Source organism: Nicrophorus vespilloides, unplaced genomic scaffold (genome assembly GCF_001412225.1).
Source record: "Nicrophorus vespilloides isolate i.1.1-1 unplaced genomic scaffold, Nicve_v1.0, whole genome shotgun sequence".
Taxonomy (NCBI): Eukaryota; Metazoa; Arthropoda; class Insecta; order Coleoptera; family Silphidae; genus Nicrophorus; species Nicrophorus vespilloides.
In genome coordinates, this window is record NW_017099678.1 from 80,832 (window position 1) to 102,116 (window position 21,285).

General features: G+C 28.4%; 1 protein-coding gene across 1 annotated transcript in view; it reads left to right on the plus strand.

Annotated features, from left to right (window-relative positions):
- Positions 1-18,064, plus strand: part of LOC108565125 (neurotrimin-like) — a gene marked incomplete at its 5' end in the record, with an annotated part of 62,214 nt that extends 44,150 nt beyond the window's left edge. The window contains 6 exons of the mRNA XM_017924414.1: positions 25-153; positions 2,358-2,495; positions 7,985-8,134; positions 16,841-16,885; positions 17,115-17,162; positions 17,228-18,064. Coding sequence (XP_017779903.1) covers positions 25-153; positions 2,358-2,495; positions 7,985-8,134; positions 16,841-16,885; positions 17,115-17,162; positions 17,228-17,349 — 632 coding nt within the window. The remainder of the gene's footprint in view (positions 1-24; positions 154-2,357; positions 2,496-7,984; positions 8,135-16,840; positions 16,886-17,114; positions 17,163-17,227) is intronic.
- Between the last annotated feature and the right edge of the window lie 3,221 nt (positions 18,065-21,285).

Consider the following 21,285-nt stretch of genomic DNA (forward strand, 5'->3'; position numbering starts at 1 on the left):
ACTCATGTTGTTGTTTTGTTTCAGTGTACAGCATGGAAGGGCCGATATTGAACATAACCAAAGTGACTCGGCAACAAATGGGCCCTTATTTATGCATCGCCTCAAACGGAATTCCACCCTCGGTTAGCAAACGCATTATGCTCGTAGTTCACTGTAAGTACGGATTAATAATTCACTTAATTAAAGCTTTTCAAACAAACCGGAATGGTGGAAGTGCATCGCTCTTAAATTCCAGCGTTCGGCGAAACGAAAAGAATAAAAAAATAAATAATAAACTGCACTGGATTGATAGAATTTCCCTTCGTTATCAATTTAGCAGAGCAATTAAATATTTAGTAAAAAAAAGAGAATAAATTGGATAGTGGTGGAAAGAAGGCATTCCTAATAACGTCCACTTTTTCACGCACGCCGCTGCGATAAAGCCACAACTTGATTATATAATAGGGACAGTGACCTATATGCACAAACATACATAAAGCGACCATTATTTTTCATTCCTTTTCTTTTGTTGTTCATGTTTCTTTTTTATTCGCTCGCTGCACTTCCTCAGTTAAATCCTTTTAAATTGAAATTGCTATTTTATAAACATAAGCAGCTGCGGCTAAAAATGAATATAATTTGCTAGATAATAAAATACGATCCTCCTTATTGTGTGTTGGAATTGCTTAATTGTGTTAGGAAAAAAATATCAAAAAAAACTTTTCGTTTGTAAATGAATAAATAATAGTATAACTCAATTGATGAACTACAAAAATAAAGTATACAAACAAAATCTATGTTGATATACATAATTTATTACTAATAGCAATTTACTGGCTTAATTCGGTTGTCAGGTTATCAATCTACAACGTTAGGAAATATAATTAAACATCAATATTTATTATATTAATTATCACTCGTTTTTTCTGATATTTTCATCAATCAAATTATATTCAGTGTCTACGTTTTTTTTAATTATTGCAAACTTTTATTGAATTAAATATGAAACAAAAATATATACTTTTTTAGAAACATCAATTAAATTTTACTAGAAGTCAAACACACTTATCCTCTGATAGACGTGTAAATCGAAATTGTATCTTTTTCAATCTAAAATTTATTTTTTATTTAAACCGTTTGTACAAAGTACCTTGTAAAAACAAACACGTGTCAAGAAAGTACCGAGTAAAACGAAGCATAAGACAATGAAAATTATCATGTACAGATGTATAAATCGTTCTACGTTCATACGAATATTTATTATGTACGTATTATCGAACATGCGTTGAAATGATTATATTAAATTAAATTTGCATTGACAAAGTCACCGAGATATATAGTGTTTCTACATATCAAAATTAAATATGTTTTACTTTTTTTATGTATTTCGAAAAAAATCTTTTTCTGTAATCATGTAATCGATTGCATGTGTTTTTGTTTTTATAATTTTATGAATTAATACTGTCCAAAAACATTACAATTTCAATAAAAGATAGAAAAAAAATCGGTTTATTTATATATACTCAAGATGTTTATGTAAATAAATGACTTAATGATTGTTTTCGTCTATATCTCATACATTTCGAAACCGCACTAACCGAAGCCTCTAAGAAAGGACCATTTATGTATATTTCTAAATATATTATTTATAATTTATTATTATTTTGCTCAATACAAAATAAATTTGTTTTTATATTTTCAATGCNNTGTACCATTTTTTTTTAATTAATTAACTAATAATAATCAAATTATTATATATATATAGAATCAAAAAGAAATACAACAAAACTTCGCATACTCCGGTATTCATTATTCCTAATTTGCTATAGTCAAATTTATAAACAAACTAAATTTTAATTGACAATATAAAAATTAATTGTAAAGACAATAGTTTACGATTTTAGAACATCTTAATAGAATTTCTTGAAAATTTTTTAACATTATTAACATTAACATACGCAGAATTCATTAATTAATAATACGCAAGAAAAAATGACTTGCTCATGTTTATTATTATTTTTTTTCGTTTAAGAAATAGCAATTATTATGGAAATATTAATGTTGTTTTTCTTTAATTAAGAGTGCTTTTATCGATGGAACTCGAACGTATATTTTTCCACTTTTGTGCCTCGACGCCCCTCTCGAAAAAAAAAATGAATAATAAATCTGATGGGCGCAAAGTATCCGAGCCAAAAAAAAAATGAGAATCAAAGCAAAGCACGAAGACGGGGGAGGAATAATATTTAGAAATTCGTCCAAGAACGAGGAAAGAAATTGAATATTTGATTTCAAAATTCTCACGTTAAATTTGTTGAAATTTACTATTTGTGTTTGACGTGAGGTTTCTGATCTGGAGATTATCTTTTTTGTTCGAACAGTTCCACCGATGATTTGGATCCAGAATCAGATGGTTGGCGCATACGAGGGTCAACAGGTCACACTCGACTGCCACTCGGAGGCTTTCCCTCGTTCAATCAACTACTGGATGGCCGACAATGGAGAAATTGTTCCGCAAAGTAAGTGGGGAAAAATGTTGCATTGAATATTTCATAGAGCTCACATCCCTAGGTTTGATTCCAGTTTTACTTCATTTTCCCCGCTCGCTCCCGATGTCCCATTTACAGCGAATTCTCTGTAATATTTAGATCCCACATGCAATCTCTCTCGAAAACAGATTGCTTTCATTCCTTTATACAAGTCCTATTATTTTGAATCACGAATAAGTAATATACATTGTCTCAATTACCTACTTACAACTTACTTATCACTTACCATTTATATAAAGTGTTTTATTATGAATTTCCGCGATTTAACTAATAATTAAATGTTAGTTTAATATATAATTATTCTTGTCAAGTTAAAGGAAAAATCTAAATTACATTATTTGTATTCCCCTCTATTTTATAGACCTTAATTAATTGATATTTAATACGAGTCCTTTATACATGATACTGATTTTAAAATATTGTCCAGAAATTGGATTGCGTCTTATGGTGCAAAAGTAATAATATATTCTTTCTAGATATGAAATACTCAATATTAATACTCCGATTACATAAGCATAATTGATTGACTGAAATCATTGTATGTTCATACTGATATATGAGTATATTTATGTATTATCGACCGTATATTAAAAGAATATGCTTTTAAAAAGATGTCATAGTATATATTTATAATAAATAAATATCGTTACTAACACTTTAAAATTAAAAATAAATAATAATTATAATACAAATTAAAGCTATAATATAATAAAAAATAAAAAGACTATAGGACTTTCTTTTTTGTAGTTTAATTACCGTTGTATATTTTATGGCTGAAATTAAGAAAAATAAAGCAATTATCCAACTTTATTTTCTATTGTTGGAATTGTTCTTGAACAGATCATGCATTACATAATAGTAAATATAAAACTATAACTTGTATAGGAATACCTCGCAGAGTACGGGAAATCGGCTCCGCATTATTTGAAACCGGACTAATTGAGAACTTTACAACGACATAGAAACAATCAACAGAAAAATAAACTTGCCTGTATAGAAAAGAAAAAAACATTTGAAGATAAACAATAATTATGAATACTATTTTTTTAGAATTTATATTAATTAATTTGGAAAATTTAGTTTGTAAACCGAGGTTCCAATATACTCAATGATTGTATTTAGTGTATTTTTTTATCTAATGAATATGCACATACAAATGTATTATTTCATAAGTAAATTATAGTGAAAAAGTTTACCTAATTATCAGTTCTTCGAATTTGTTCGAGATGTGAAAATATTCTATATAAGACATAATGTAAACGTTAATAAAAATGTATACAAAAACAAAAATTATGTGAAATATAGAATAAATTAAAAAAAAAAATAAATAAAATTGATAATAAATAAAATATGTGAATATAAAAGAATATTTTATGCTTTATATCTCATGTACGTGATTATTTATATATATTTAAACATGCATTATATATAATAAATTTTCTCTTCAAGCCAGTTATAGATTATTACATATTAATAACTTCTCTACGATTTATTATAGTTGTATATTTTCTAACTAAATTAACCTCACCTAATGTAATGTAACGTACCCCAAACTTGTTGATGGTAATTCAACCTCACTAAAACTAAGCTAACATAACTTCACAAACGTGTGCTTTTATTATGTTGTTTACATATTACTCCAGACTTTATATTAGATTATAGACGAGGCGCCCTTTCTATTTGATAAGTTACGTAGCCAGTGTTGACTGTGCAAATTCGGTTCTCGGACGTTCACGTTTACCGAACATAAATATAAAAAACGAGCATAATTTCCAGATATTGAAAGTTCTCCTCTTATTTTTCACTTTTCGCCGAACAGTTAAAATTTAAGTTTACTGAAATAATTACACATAAAGAAATAAAAATTCAAATCTTTCCGTCCCTTAATTTTATGATTTTTGCAAAAAAAAAGTTTAATGTTGTATGTATTTTAATTATGTTTGTATATTATAATATTTTATATGTTATGTTAAATTATCCAACATTACATTTTTATGAAAAAAAAATGGTTTCGGTTTTAATACAATTCAGTTCTTGAACATCCTCTATATACAAATTATATTTGAAAATTGAGTTTTCACTGAATTTTAATCAAACTGAACTCAAATTATGTGATGCAAACAAACATTAATTAATGAATTAATATTACATTATTGCTAATTTTAGATTGGATCGTAATAATTAAACCAGTCCAGGCGCATTACAAACATTGCATTCCAAAACTGAGTGCAATATTTATAATAAATTGAATAATAGATCTCACTTAATAGTAGCGCATCGTTCATTTTATTGTTATTATTTCAAATAATTTATATAAAATTATTTATACCCCTAGCAATTTACGAAATATAATTACTGTACAAAATTCAGTTTTGTTTTAAACGTATTTCCATATTTCATTTTATGGTTTTTTATACTGCAGAAAAAAACTACACGAACAGATTTCATATAAAATTTACCAATGGAAATCGACATACAGTGAAACACGTAAAACAAATAAATAATTGAAATGTACATTATATAATATTGAAAACGTATTTAATCTAAAGCTGGAAAATATTGTAAAATGTAAAAATGCGAATGATTTTTTTTGTCCGGACAACATACTTATATTCGGATAACGGATATATTACAATACATTAAGCTACAATAAATCGATAATCGGTTTACGAATAATACGGTTATCGAACTTCGTTTTTGAGTTGATTATATTCGTTAACTAATCATATCAAGTAAAACATAAAGGATTCACAAAAGATTTGAAATATTTCATCATGACTGGAAAATAACGGATACCTTACAGTATATTAAACTACGAACAAATTGGATAACAAACATCGTTCTTGAGTTGATTATATTCCTTAACTTATCATCTCAACCATTAGAATGAAACAAAAACAGCAGTTTGATTTGTAATTTACTATTGATTTTAATACAAATTATTCTCAATAATAATTTATATGTAAACAATAATTTTTACTTAGGGAATTATTTGAAATTAGCACAATACATTTAGATATTTAGTTTAATATTATAACTTTCTATGACAAGTAACACATAATAATTTTAAATATTTCAACATGACTAGAATATGGAATTTCAAACACATATTGAAACAAAATATTTGGTGATATTGGTGACAACATGATACTAATATTACATTATTGTTTGATATAAAATTTTTAAGTATGAAATGTATGTAATTTAATATGCTTTCAATATGATTCAATAACATAAAATGCTGTGTGACATGAAACTGCCCTAAATACAGTTGCTATTAGGTATAAACAGTATTATTTTGTAACTGCCGAATTTAAACTGTTAATTGTTAAAACCGATGGAAAATAATTGAAAAAAACGCCATAATGGATATCGAATGAAACGTAAAGCGAATTTCACAAACAAACAACAAACAAAAACACAACGAAAAAAAAAGCGCACACTTATAAATTGATTGGATTGTTTCAGTCTCATAAATCCGTTTCAGGGTTAATGCAATCAATCGGATCAGTCTGAAATCCCTGCACAAAAAAAAACAATTACATATTTAACAGTAAGCACCCTCCGTGTACCAATTTTTTAGAGTTGCAACAACAACAAAAAAGCGTTTCGGTTTTTTGCTATTTATGTGAAATCAGCAATTTTTTTAAGCTTTTTTTTTATATTAAATACTTTGGCGAAATTTTTTCAATCTCAAAACATTACATTTTTAACGTAATATAAAAATTATTGTAGTTATTTTTTTTTTAACATTTCTCAATGTCTAAGTTATAATAATTAAGTTATAATATAAATTTAATAAAAAAAATCAATTTAATTTTTTTAATATAATTTGTTCGAAAACCGAATTTATTCGAGAACTGAAAAATATTCTGTATAAGACATAATGTTAATACGTTCATTAAATTTAGATAATTTAAAATCTTATAATAATATTTCATGCACAAAATTTTATATAAAAACTAATAATGAAATATGTGCTAAATAAAAAACATGTTATGTAACCGAAATGCTATTTGTTCGATAACCGAGGTTTCGCTATTTAATTAGTGCTGTTCTAATCAAAGTTTAAAAAGTTTTGATAATCGGGTCAAGTTTTTCATTGTAAATTGTTCTTCTGTATTCAATCCGAAATTCAATTCGAAAATTTTATTCGTGAACCGAGATTCCAATATATTCAATGGTTGTTGTTAGTGGATTTTTTCTGTGGTGAATATACGAAATTAAGTCTTGCTTCATAAGTAGTATGGATACAAGCAATTATCAGTCTTTAAAAAATTACAATGAAAAAGTTTACCTGATTATCAGTTCTTCAGTATTAACACCAAAATACTATTAAAAAAAGTGTTCGTGAACAAAGGATCTTATATATTCAATTATTGTATTTTTTCCGTGGTGAATATACAGAAATAAAATAAAAATTTATTACCTAATTATAAGTTCATCTATATTCAAACCGATTTATTTTTATCGAAATGTTTGATCAAAAACCCTATTAGGGGATTTGTTTAAATCGACCTTTTGTTCGAAAACCGAGGTTTCAATATATATTCAGTTAATGGTGTTAGTTGATTCATTTCTGTGATATTGTGTGAAATTAAGTATTATGTCATAATCTTTAAAAAATTATAATGAAAAAGTTTAATTAATATACTAAACATAATATTTTAAATATCTATTTGGAAATAAATCTGAATTTGCGATTCAATATTGATTGTATCGTTTGAAGGTATAGAGAAAAAAAAACATAGAAACTACATTTCGCCCGTCTGATTGCATTTCCTGGGCTTGGATTTATTGGCTTTAATGTATTGTGTGTTTTAATTAAAATAGTAAAAAAAAGCAGACACAGTTGGGAGCGAGAGAGAGAGAAAAAAAAAACAATAGCCATTGGGGAGGCACATGAAAAATTCCGCAGAGAAAATGTAATTAATGAACTGCAAAAGTTTCGGAAGACCCCTCTCTCACTCTCGCCATGGTGGTCGTGGGCGGAAAATGTTTCACCCCCACGAATAGAAATCGGTATCGACGAACAACCAGTTCCCCATCCGAAAAAGAACTTTCTGCACACGTAAAGTTATTTATAGTATGCCTGAAAATAATTAAACTTGCAATTATAAAACGCTATAAAAACGAACAAAGTTTTATTATGACTTTCGGTCTCCGAGTAAATAATTATATAATATTTTTTTCTTATTATGTGATATTTTGTTGTGTTGTATATTTGCTTAGGATTAGGGAATGTTGTATACATATTCTCTCTTTTTTTATTAACTTATTAGAGGGTCTGCAATTCTTCCGTGCTGTAAATCCGGTTATTACCTTAACAAAGGGGGAGAGGGTTTGTGTTTCTTATATCTGATTTATTTTTATATTAAATTTATAGGACAGTTTTATGGTCGCTGTAAAATCAAACAACACGAAAACCAAGTTAAGGTTGTGCCCTTGTTTGCTTCTAGGCGGGAAATACGAGATAGCGCTCATAGACAATAGCTACAAGGCCCACATGAAACTCACCATCAAATCGGTGTCCATAGAGGATTACGGCACCTACAAGTGCGTGGCTAAGAACTCGCTGGGAGACACCGATGGTACCATTCAACTTTACGGTAAGTTTCATTTTATTATTTTATGCTGAAAATAAGAAAAACATAGTTTATTACCTTTGCAATGTTCTTACGGTAAATCTTGGATGTTAACATATAAGTCCTGTACGCTTTTTCAAATTTAAAAATGCGCGCCAAAACTAAAGAAAAAATATAAATGCTTGTTGTTTGCTTTTACGTTACACCCATTATTTTATTGAATGCCTTCAAAATTGAATTACAAGTAGAAAAAGTGACTACGTACAAGAAAATACATTAGTGTCAATAATGTATAATGTATTTGTTGTAATTTTCTGTTGTTAGTCCTCTTGCTCTCTTAATTTGAAACAAGCAGATAGGACTTATGTTAACACCCAATAGTTGGTAAATAAAATTAAGATGATACAAAATATGCATGTAAGTCAGATGTTATGTACGTATCTTAAATCCCATGATTTAACTTTATTATATATCTTATCTTCGATATAAATTTATTTATACAGAAAATACTAATAATAATAAATGTAATTATTTATGTTCGATATTGCAAAACATTATATTATTTTTTCATCACAAATATTCATAACCTCATTTAAAACAAGATACCTTATATTAATTAAACATGTAAATCTGACAAATTAGAATTTTCAGTATTGATGTTTAAAGTTGAAGAAATTAGATTTTTCATATTTTTATTGATGCACTTTGGTCACTTTTTTTTAAATTTTACACAATCGCAACCAAATAAAAAATAACTAACTGTTATAAATTATTGACTATAGATCTTTCCGCTCATAAAACTTAATTATGGTATATTTTAGTATTGATTGTATTTTTGAATATACAAAGGATAAGTATTTAGTGTATACTCAAAAAATATTAACATAATTCCATATAAAAGCATTAGAGACACTTGATTTAAATTAAATAAAACCATACAAATGATATGCTGCTATAAAAAATATGCATGTTTGACTAAAAACAAGATAATATTTAACAGATACCTAAGGTAGTTACTTTTTACTAGATTATTTGGATTTATATGTGATTGATCAAATGACATGAATACAATCTCATTGACAAGGGTTGTCAGATGTCTGAGTTTCCTGAATTATCCTGATGTGGAAGAGATGTATCAAGAGATTTCGGAACTGTCAAATATCACAGTTTATCAAAACTATTGTCCGAAATTTCCACAATCATTGTCTGACCACTGTACGTGTATATAATAAGTGAATATATTGTTTTCAATGCTTTCAATAGTTTCTTTAATAGACAATCTGTTGTTACACTAATATTGATCAATACAAATTTTAAATGAATGTAATACAAATTGTGTCAATAATTGTGTCATGTAATAATGTGATTTTTCGTTTGATTGAAGAGCACTTGCTTGAAAACATCATTAACACTTTAAGGCTTCGAATATGTGGTAATTCTCTACCGATGTTTTAGTTTCATCATTATTATTATAAGCAGACATTACGCTTTGTCTAAGCAAATCCCTTCCGGACAGTTCTTTCAGCAAAAGCAACTTTCCGTAAACAAAATAGTTTGTAGTAATTGCTCTAGTGGTATTTTTGTCTTTCTAGTAATATAAAAGTATCAAAGTCTAATATTAACTATATTTACTTCTATCTATAAGCTGGTACTTAAATGACACAAATCGTTTGATGAAAATGAATACACTTATCCCCCGATTTACACTTATATATAGGTTCCTGAGAAAAACGTGTAAATCGAAATTGTAACTGTTTGAATGTAAAATTGTGTAAATCGAAAAATATGCAGTTTAGAGTTAAACATTGTTTCTCTTGATCATAGCCAGTTTATTTTCAACATTTATTTTTATTTTTTTTTAAACTGCGTAGAAGCGAAAACGTGTAAAAATAGAACCGTGTATAATTATTATTTTTTATTTTGCTCAGTTAAAATTTAGTTTATTTTCAATTTTTCAAATTCTATAGTGAATCCGCACTAAACGAGGTTGCACTATGCGAAGTATTACTGTATTTACAATTTCACCTTTCTAAGTATTATAAAACATAATAAAGTAGTAAAATATATGATACTTGACAATGTTCATAAAATGCAAATAAGTTAAGAGTTGAAATATATAATATATAGGAAAAAAAAACAGTTTGAATTACCTTAAATCAAATTTGATTGCGTAATACACGAAAACCATAAATGATGGAACTGCGTCGATAAACACGGTTTATTCCCTATAAAATCAGCTTTAATTTACATACTTCACGTATTACCCTATGTTCATTGGTTTACGCGAGAAAATATCATTATTAAATAAACCATGAAATTTACATAAGTCAACTTTAAGACCGTTTAATATTAAATCTGCGAAAATAAGTCATATTCAATGATACATTCATATTTCATCTAATACTATAACAGTACTTATTATAATAATCATAGAATTACATAAAAAATTTACATATTAAAATACACATTAAGAATATATCTTCAGTAGAATTTCTTGTAGGTTTTCATTACATTGATATATCCTGATAAAAAATAAAAGGAAACATTTGATATAACAAAAAATGTTTTGTACAAAAAGCTCTTTTGTTGTTAGAAAATCATCCGGGAAACACATAGGACACATGCATTTCTGATAAACTTGTGTTTCTTAATTCTTCATTCTAACCATTTCATGACTACTGATACATATATGTTCCAATTAGTTTTATGTCAGGACTTACGGCATTTTATCATGTTATATTTAGTTTATATGTGTAAACATATTTTTCTATTGCACGGCCTCTAAAAGGGTTCAATCCTGAACTGTTTTAAAAACAGTTATGATCGTAACGTTAGTAAAACTTGATTTCAATAGATCAGGTAGATCGGAATGATTTTTTAAGTAGAAAAGTCGATCGTGTTCACTTTTTAAGTAAAAAAATATTGAACAAGTTAGCTGCCCCTGAACTAGAGGATAAAGAGGATATAACAGTTAAAATATATTGGAAAAACTGTACCATTAAAAACGAAATTAATAGTTATTTCTAAGAAGTCACCTATAAATGTTAAAATTGAGTTTGGAATAAAATATGGATAGAAGTTGAACTAGATCAAGAAAATAACATCAAAGGAATTAGAAATAAAGTTCACTTTTTATGTCTGTTTATTTATTTTTTGTTGTTCCAATTTTCTTCAAGACGAAATATATTATCACTCTAGCCATAGTATTTTCAACTGTTTCCTTCAAGAAATTTAATGGAATGCTTCCCATTCGTTAATCGAGGTATAATTATATATAATTTCATACAAACAACTATTTTGTCCTCAGTTCGATTATGTATTCCATTTAAACCCTCATAAATTAGGTTACGATTACTGGAATGTACAACTCTCTGGCAATTTTCCATATAGTTATATAGCTGAAATATCTATTGGATTATACTCATAACTAATAAACCGGATATTAGAACTTAAATAATTAAATAAATTTGAAAAAGCTGTATAACATCACCGTTTAGGTTTCAAAATCATAAAAATGTAATATATACTAGGACCTCATTTAGCGTGTAGAATACGCTAAACGAAACAGCGTTAAAAAAAGTCACTATAATATATAATGAATTAGTGAATTTAAAGAATTAGATTAGACCGCGTTATTTGAGAAAGCGCTAAACGAGGTCTTACTGTATTGTAAATAATACACTTGTTATAAAGTAAATACAATATTGCAAAGAATAGTATTAAAGTTTACAAAAAATCTTAATTTGAATATGCAAAATAGTTTGTATATTTTTATATTATGACGGGAATAACGAACAGCGTATGGTTGCATCATAAAGAAACTGTTAGGTGGCAACAGATTCGGAAGAAGTTAATTGGGAATAATAACCATAACGTTTTCGCGCAAGGATTTATCGAATTGGAGCGGCGCACGAAAGCGGAAGAGGATAACTGGAAGGGCCGTTTTTCTTCTTCTCTCTTCGAGCAGAATACGCCGAGGTGATTTTTTTTGTGCCTTCTTTTTGGCACACACGTCTAGTTTAAGTTACGACCGCGCTTCCTGTGTTTTGTCATTAATTCCGAGCCCACGACTTGCCATTTGTAGTTCACAAACTACGACCAGTCTTCCAAGAGGATCGTTAATTTTTTAATTGCAAAACAGGAAGAGAGTTTTTCTTTTTGTTCTCATTTGATATAATCGCTGCATAATTGATAAATTAGGATTTGAGTAATTATCTTAAATGCTTAATGATTTCGTACAATCTTATGTAATTGTTTGTATAATTAATAAATTTGCGTAGGAATTGAGTAATTACCATAAATACTTAATGTTTTCATATAATCTTATTTAATTGTTTGCTATGGAAATTGAAATAATAACATAATCTGCAATGTTGCATGTACCATTATTTGTTTTTGTAATGTATAAAATATACATTTGCATAATAATATGAATAGATAATTAATATTAGGCAGAAATACTTTATTTTACTATACATTTTTTATTTTGTAATTTATTGCTGCAATAAATATTATTTAATTAATATTATGTAATTTGAAATATTTGCCCATTTGAAATATTTCTCAAAATGTTATTTAACTTTTGGGGACCTGGACTAATATTATTTGAGGGCCCCGAGCAAACATTATTCAGGGGCCCTCGCAAACAATTTTTGAGGACCCCCGGCTAACACTATGAGAGCCCTTGCTAACTATATTTGATGGCCCCGACTAATACCTGTACTAATACCGGGCCTGGCTTCTAGCATGTGAAAACCATGTCTATATACGGCTCTAATGAAACATTATATTACTTTACACTATTTTCATAAACTTAAAAAATAACACATCCATGGACATAATCATCATAACCATCACATTCTATTGAGAATTTTTAAATTGTCAATTTTATAAATAAATTAAAAAAGTTCATTTTATATATTTGTCATGGTTAGACAAACAAATATATGAACAAATATATTGGAAGATTAAACAAAGTACTCAGTTTTATTACTATTGAAACTGTACACTGTTGACGCATTCTATTTAATACTTAGACATATACGGACTTCATATTAACAAAGATAACTTTTGTCGTCCTGCTTTTGTCCTGCGTGCTTTTGTTGGGTCACCATTATATAATTTACAAATTCTTCTATTCTCCTGCTTTGCTGCTCTTTTTTCCTGTGCACCATCACCGAAAATCTAAGATACGTTTAGAGTTAACAAAACGGAATATATAATTTATTATTATTTCATTTTATTATAACGTCCTCAAATTACTGGAAGTTAAAATATTGAATTAGTCAATAAATTTTTCATTGTATACTTTACAATGTTTGTAAATGTTAATGTATAGAATAACTAGACATAGTATAGAATAAATTGTGCTCTAAAATTTTGTAAGATATTCTACAAAACAACTATTTATTTCTTAACATGCTTTAGTAGTAACATACAGTGGCGAATTAAGGCAAATTGTAAATGGGTTCCCTCCAAGAAAATATGATATTAAAACACAGAAATGTGTATTGATTTCTACCATAGCCTTAATAGCCTTAATGGTCCCTTTATGAGTAATCCATTTTAACATATATTCAAAGGACATTAGGTATGATTAGCAATTGGCAATTTAAATGACAAAGCAAAATTATTTTTTAATGTTTTTAATAAAAATTGAATGATTTATAGTAATCTACTTTAATTTGTTGTTGAAATTGGAATATTACAGTTGATGGTAGGAAGTTGGGAGAGTATAATACAAAGAGGATAAAGTGTAGTAATCAATAATTTGACGAATGATGAAGTAAAACAATGGGCGATAATTTGAAGGAAGACATTAAGTAATTAAGTGAGTTGATCATTTCGCTTGTTGCGAGAGGACCGACCGACCGGCAGGCGATGGGAGGGTGGCGGCAAAAGTGCGAAATGTAATTAATTACTTGACGAGAGGCTGGCATTGATTCAAGTTCTCATGCATAAGTTTATGTGCAGAATCCTTTCATAATTAAAAGCAATTTAAGTTGAGTGCCAATTTGCCGTAGACCGAAAAGCCGCTTTTTTGAAGGAAAGTTTCCGATTCATAATTCGAAATTGATACAGAGCGGTGGTGGAACTAAAGAGGGGAGGGGGGAGAGTCGACTCCGATTTACGTGTGTGCACGTTTGTATGTATGCATGTGTATTACGTAAGTACTTGTGTTTGTATGGGCACAAAACCTTTGATGCAAAATAATTCAATTGGCCGCTCCGGTAGTCAAAGTTTAAAATACTTGAAGGGCGGAAACTTATTCACAGAAAGTTGTGAATTACGAGAGGAATATACGTGTATGTATATATACAGACGGGCCGGCGAGAGCTAAATATTAATTGGATTGAGTATTGGGGGAGTTTTAAATTCGCGAGATAGAGCGAAATTCAATTATTCCGGATCCTTCTTTTCTTCGAGATTTTTTTCTTCTCTACTGCACTCTCCATCGCGTTCGGCTGCTTTTTTTTATCCCTCTTCCTCTTCTTCATCTGCACCCTCGGACGTTCACTCCCCTCCTATTGAAATCAAATTAATTAAATCTAAAATCTTTTCCAGAAGTTTTCCTGCTGCAAGCTTTTATTTACATGTGAATCGGTGGAACGAGTTTCACCCGAGAAATCCTATTAACTGTTGCACATTGTTTTCCTTCCAAAGTGCAATGGATACATTGCATTAAATAATGACACATATAAAGTACCTCTCACTAATACGTTTCTTTTCATACTCTTTTTTAACATTGATTTCCTACTATTTTTCTTGTACAGTCATACCTCGATTAACGAATCCGAAATTACTTCGTTAAGTGAAATTTAGTTTCCACAGGTAAAAATACTAATATTTTGTTATACCCAGATACACAAGTGGAATTACATTTGTAAATATAAGTGCTTTTTTTCTTCAATTTAATATTTGTCTACACGTACTTCTTGCATTTAATTGTGGATCATCTTCACAAAAAAAAGTATAAAACGTTTTCACTTTTATTTAACCACATCTTTGGTTGTATTTTTTTCTTAGCAAGAACTTCTTTAGTTTTGTTTCATTTTCTTTGTCTTCATTGCAAACAAGGTTTTCTAAATTCATCTGCATTCAATACATTTCATCGACACTTTTGAAATTTCTTAAATGGGTATTGAAATTGAGAAGTCTCTTATATTGAAGTTTCATTATCATATTTGGATAAAATTTAAATTAAATATATAAGTAGTTTGATTTTTGATTTATTAAAAGCAATTTAATCAGGAATGTGATATTTTATATAAAGTATCAATAATTATTACTTTGTTTTATTTTGTTTAAAAAGACATTACTTGTTTTAAATCGTGTTACCATATAGTAATTACCTTTTTGCCGCATGAACTTACATTTTTGTATGCAGTTGTTCTGCTAAGAGCATTTCAACAGTTTTTCTATTTGATGAAGGAGTCAGCTTTTATTTCGTGATTCATTAAACATAACCTATAACAAAATAGGTTATAGGTTATGTTTAATGAATCACGTCTGTAACTTCTTTAATTTCGTTACTATTTTCTTTGTATTCATAATGGTCCATCGTAAACGCCTGCGAAAATGTACATTTATTCTTATATTTACTATTTTATATAATATATTTAAACTGTATCATCCATTTGGAAAATAAATAATAACCGTTAAAATCTCTTAATGTTATTTATCATACAGTACATAAGATATGTCTTATATATGTCTATATGTTTTTTATGTCACCATCTTTTCACATTATATTTCAAATCAAATATATTTCTTCTAGTTTGTTAATGTCAAATGTAAATACTGTCCTGCGCTTTCTCTATTTTTTATAGAAATTATTTTGATTTTATCAATTGAAATCAAGTTTATTTTGAAATTTTTAAATCAGATTTTAGTCAATCCTGACTGATCGAAGTCGATTTATTGAAGATATTTCTGCATTATATAGCTTTTAGTATGTAATTACAAAAAATGATTTGATTTAGAAATATTGCCCATATTTTTGATTAAATCATCAACATCATGTTTGATTGTTCAAAGTCATGCTAGTCTTTTTAATTAATTTACAACCGTGCCTATAAAGTTTATTTTCAGTTTAATTGCATCGTAAATAGGAAAGTTCTGATAAATAAAAATCTGCATGCAACGTACACGAATGAACAAAAAAAGAGAATATCATAAAAAGAAAACGTTAAATTTGATTAACGATTGGTTACATAAGCCAGGACTAATTAAATAATGCATTTAACCCAGGAAGTAGCGAACAGAAAGAGTAAAGAGTGGAATGAGACAAAAAAATATATACAAGAAATGTTAATTACTTAATTTCTTTCTTAGCCACTGCCGAAGATAAAAGTTTTGCAATTAAATAAACTTCTGGTTTGCGGTTGTGGTTTCCAGAGACTAGAAGAACTTCAGTTACAGTTTTAGTATCAAACAGTAGCATATTGTAAGAATGTGTAATAGTGGGGGTTTAGTATTATGAAAAAAAAAATATGACAGGCTGCAATTCGACTAGCTCAAGCTACATGTAAATTACTGTATTCAATTTTTAGTTCTTCAAAATTATAATTTATTTTGTAGTATTTGTTAATATGCAAGCATAAATCTTTCTCCAAATATCTTACACATAATTATATCATAATTATAGCTATAAGAACTGTAGCCGTTTTAAAAGGCTGCTGAAATTTTGAATAATTTTCTATAATTTTCCTGTTCTTTCTGTGTTTTTAGCTATCCCGAAGCCGGCCAAGAGGTCCAACGGATCCATTAGGAAAGGTAAATGATTAATATTCGAAAGGTCGGCCTGGTGCGGACTGTCACGATTAACAGCACGATTCCTCACTTTCGAGTCACTTAGAACGAATTTAGGTGGAAACGTCGTGTAAACATGCGATGTTATAATTTATTTCACTTACAAATCAACGCTTTTCTGTACAAGCTGCGATGCTAATTAATACCGATTCTTTTTGTTTCTCATTCTTTGTCCATTCGTTGCAAATCGCAGGAAAGTTCAGGAAGAAAACGAACGACGTGACGGATCTGGAAGTGAGAAGTGAGTGCATGAAGGATTTGTTAAAGTCCTTGATTGGTTTATGAACGATGTTTGTCCTGTTTCAGATCCGGACGATCAACCTGATTCGCTGTTCCAGGAGGACGACTACTACAACAGCCGCGGAGGAAAAACTGCATGGAAAATGTCACTCGCTTTTTTGGTCGCTCTGCCTTTTGCCCTGCAATAAATCTTAGTTCTCTCTCCCCCAAATAGAACCCAATTCTCTAGGTAAAAAAAAATATACACACATCCTGATGTCTTTCTCTGTGCGCGTGTAAATATATAAAGAAAACTCGGGAAATCCACTACTCTCTATCTCTACCTATTTCTACCTAACATATTTTTTTATACGCTTCATTTTGCTATAATCGTGATTCGTTTCGTTTCTCATCCCCAGATTCTTGTGTTATCTATAGAGACGAAGTATATAGTGTACATGTAAAACTAAGCATTATACATTAGACTTAATCTTAATATTGACTGATATATTATGTGAGGATTTAGATGGTAAGCAATATTTTTCAGAAGATAGGTACATTGTTTTACTTTCTATTTTCTTTTTGTTGATTTCTAGTTGTAACTAGCTTTAGAGCTTAGGTTTGGGCGACGCAGTATTTACGAGAGGTAAAAGAAAAACATTTGTTAATGGGAACAATTTTCTGTTTATATTTTCCCCGTTTCCTTTGGTTCGTTTACGTCGACTCTATTCTACACGAGCATTTGAAGCGCCTTTCATAGACGCAGCACACGCAACGCGTGATTACCTAAGTTCGCAAACTTTAAGTTCCGCTTTCTTCCTTCTACGATATTATAATTAACGTCGTTTTATAAAGAAACTTATTTCCATTGACAACACTTAATCATTCAATAATGTACGAGACACAATTTAATTTTGTTACTTGTATTGTTTACAAACTTTAAATGAAAATTTTGTCTTAGAAACAATGTGATTTTCAGATATTTTTTTACATATTAATTAATTGCATTTATGTAATAATTTCTCTCTTTATGTATTGCGCAATTATGAAACTGCTAAAAACATATCACAAATATTACTTTTGTGCTATGGCGTTTCTAATGTTCGTTTAGGATAAGCCTTATATAACAATTAGTGTGGATTGAAGCCCAACTCCATTTTATATTGTAATCTTATGTATGATGAAAAAGACAAAAAATAAAAAATAGTTTTATATGTTACGTTTTTTATTTCTTCGCCCTTTTTTCTTATTCACATTAGTTAAATTGAAACCTTTGGGCAATCAGGTAAGAATGTTTTTGTATATGTAGTTTGATACAATTAATAAGTCAAAAGGATACAAATTGTGGATAAATTTATAAATATTTATTATTATTCATAATTTATTACACTTTTGTCAGTCAAATCAAGTTTTATATAGATTGTCATTCACTGGATTTCCCGTCCGACAATTCAAATTTCCTGGGAAATAATCTTAGGAATTTTTTCATAATTAACTAGACTATGAGTGACATAATATGGCAGACATATGAAACTTGCTAATGTATCAACTATTATATGATTATGGAAGTATAGTATACATCTTTATATAGTAATAGTTGGTATAGTAATAGTTGGTATAGTAATATGTTTAGGTGTCAAAGCACGGATCATTCTCGGAATTTCCCGAGCCACAATTCCAATTATATGGTAGGGTAGGTAATCAAAATCGCTTAGAAACTTATGTAGTTTTCTATAAACAACAATATTTTATTGATTTTGTCGATTCTCTTGAAAATGTATATAAAATATCAATTCAAATATTGCAAACATGAAATTTATGTTGTATATTCTAAAGTGCACTTCATATTCGTTTATATATTCCAATTTCAACGTTCACAATAGTTGCAATGTGTACTTCATAATTGTTTATTTGAACTTCATTTTTATAAATTGTATATATTTTTGAAGCACCATTTTGTACATTTATTTAAAAGGTATTACAATGATTGTTATGTATTTATAGAACTTTTGTGTATAAAAATATTATTTCTCGAACAATTTTAGTTTACTTAAATACAAAATATTTAAACTTTTTTTAATTTTAAATTTCTCGGGACCAAAAAAAATATCACCACGTCTCTTTATAATGTACAATTAATCGCACAAATCACTCAATTTTGCATTTGATACATAACTTATAGGGATGACTATAAGAACGTTTATGGAAAAAAACTATGTAACTTTTTACAATTTCCGTCAAAATCTAACTTTTTTTGAATTTTCGGGAATTATCGGGAAATGAATTTTAAATTTCCCAGGAACAAAAACGAAATTGCCAAAATGTACATTCAAGTTTAATATATACATATGCAGATTTATAACACATTTTGTAAAATATTTGTTTCTAATTTATTACTAAAAATTATTGCAAAACAAATCAAATCCCGAACGTCTCTTCATAATGTATAATGAATCTTATTCACACAATTTTATTATATATTTAATTTACAATCTTATTCCTGCGAACATTAATTAAATCTAATGGCTGTAGACATTTGTTTTCTGGTTAACTTCCCAATAGCGATTTCACAATTCCTTTTGTCTGTGTATCTGCTGCTATCCTTAACACTGTCTTTGTCCATCGACATGGCTGAAAGTCCATATGCTGCGATTCGAACTTGTACCCACGGAATCGTGGGTAGGGCGACTTAACCTTTTGGCTATTAGTCGCCCCCATAAGACCGTTTATGAGTAAGTAAATAACTATAGAACTTTTTACATTTTTTTTTGTCATATTTTAATATTATTTTAAATTTCCCAGAAACAAATCTTGGAAAATCTACCCTCTATTTTTGTATATATGACGACTTTATATATTTTTTTAATTTAAACCTAAGTAAATAGTGCATTACAAAAGTTCGTCTCGTCTTTTCTCTTCATAATGTACAATAAATCTTATAATATTTTCTTATTTAGTGGTAAAGTCACACACTTTTGCCTTTGATCAATAACTCATATGGATGACTATAAGAACGTTTAGGGGAGAGATAGTGAGGGGACGATTTCCATTACAACGATGCTGGAAATTGGACTTCGGAGGGTGAAACCCCTAAAAAAAGATGATAGTTTTATCAATGTGGTCAGATAGCATATAGTTTGAGTGGGATCTATTGGAAGAATTACAGAAGACTACAATAATCCGATTAACTTTAACAACTGCGTGTGATTTATTGAAGCATTATTAAGAATGACAATGAAAGAATATAGACTCAAACTAATTCTTCAAAATCAAAGCAAATTTTTATTTCAATATTTAGTTATAATTTACAAAATATTATTTTGACTTTGGAAATTTAAGACATAGAGAAAAAAAATACTACAATATTGTAGTATATAAAATTAATGTTTTGTGTCACATTTTGACGACATTATGAAACTTAAATAAAAATAGTCACTATAATGGACAAGAAAACGAAGTTTTAGTTTCTAAAGAGAAGGTCAAGGGTGTTGTGTCTTTTCTTAATTTAGTGTTAATAACTGTATAAAAAAAACTATTTTTTTTATACATAAACTTTGTAACCTTGAAAGAAAACTAAATTATGATAAGTATTCATATTATTGATTTCAAAATTTTTGTATGAAAACATGCATAAATAATTTATAAAATGAGCTTAATCACGTCGTTTTTAATTTACTTTTAATAAACGTAACAAAAACTATTTTTTTTTAAGCTCAACAATTTGTAACTCATTTTTTCTAACAATTTGTAAACTTTCGTCTGAATGTAGCATATAAATTTGGAACATATTTTATATTACACAGGATGACGCGTTCCGAAGAGAGGCCTAATTACATAACAGAACCATCCGTACATGCACGTATCAAAAAAAAAATGTAATAAATGATCTTTTATAATTGATGATAACTGGGCATACGAAAATGAAACAGAAGGGATGATTAATTTAAATGTTATGTAAAATACGTACAGTTTATGCTCGAGCTGGAACAACGTTTTCGACGCAAAATCTCCATGACTGTGTACTTTATGACTCATATCTGATGGTATCAGGTACAAAGTCGTACGGCATGTGATTTTTTTTGTTAATCCGGCAATAAGCTTTTCTTTTGCAATTAGATGTAAATCACATAATCAAAGTTTTTTTT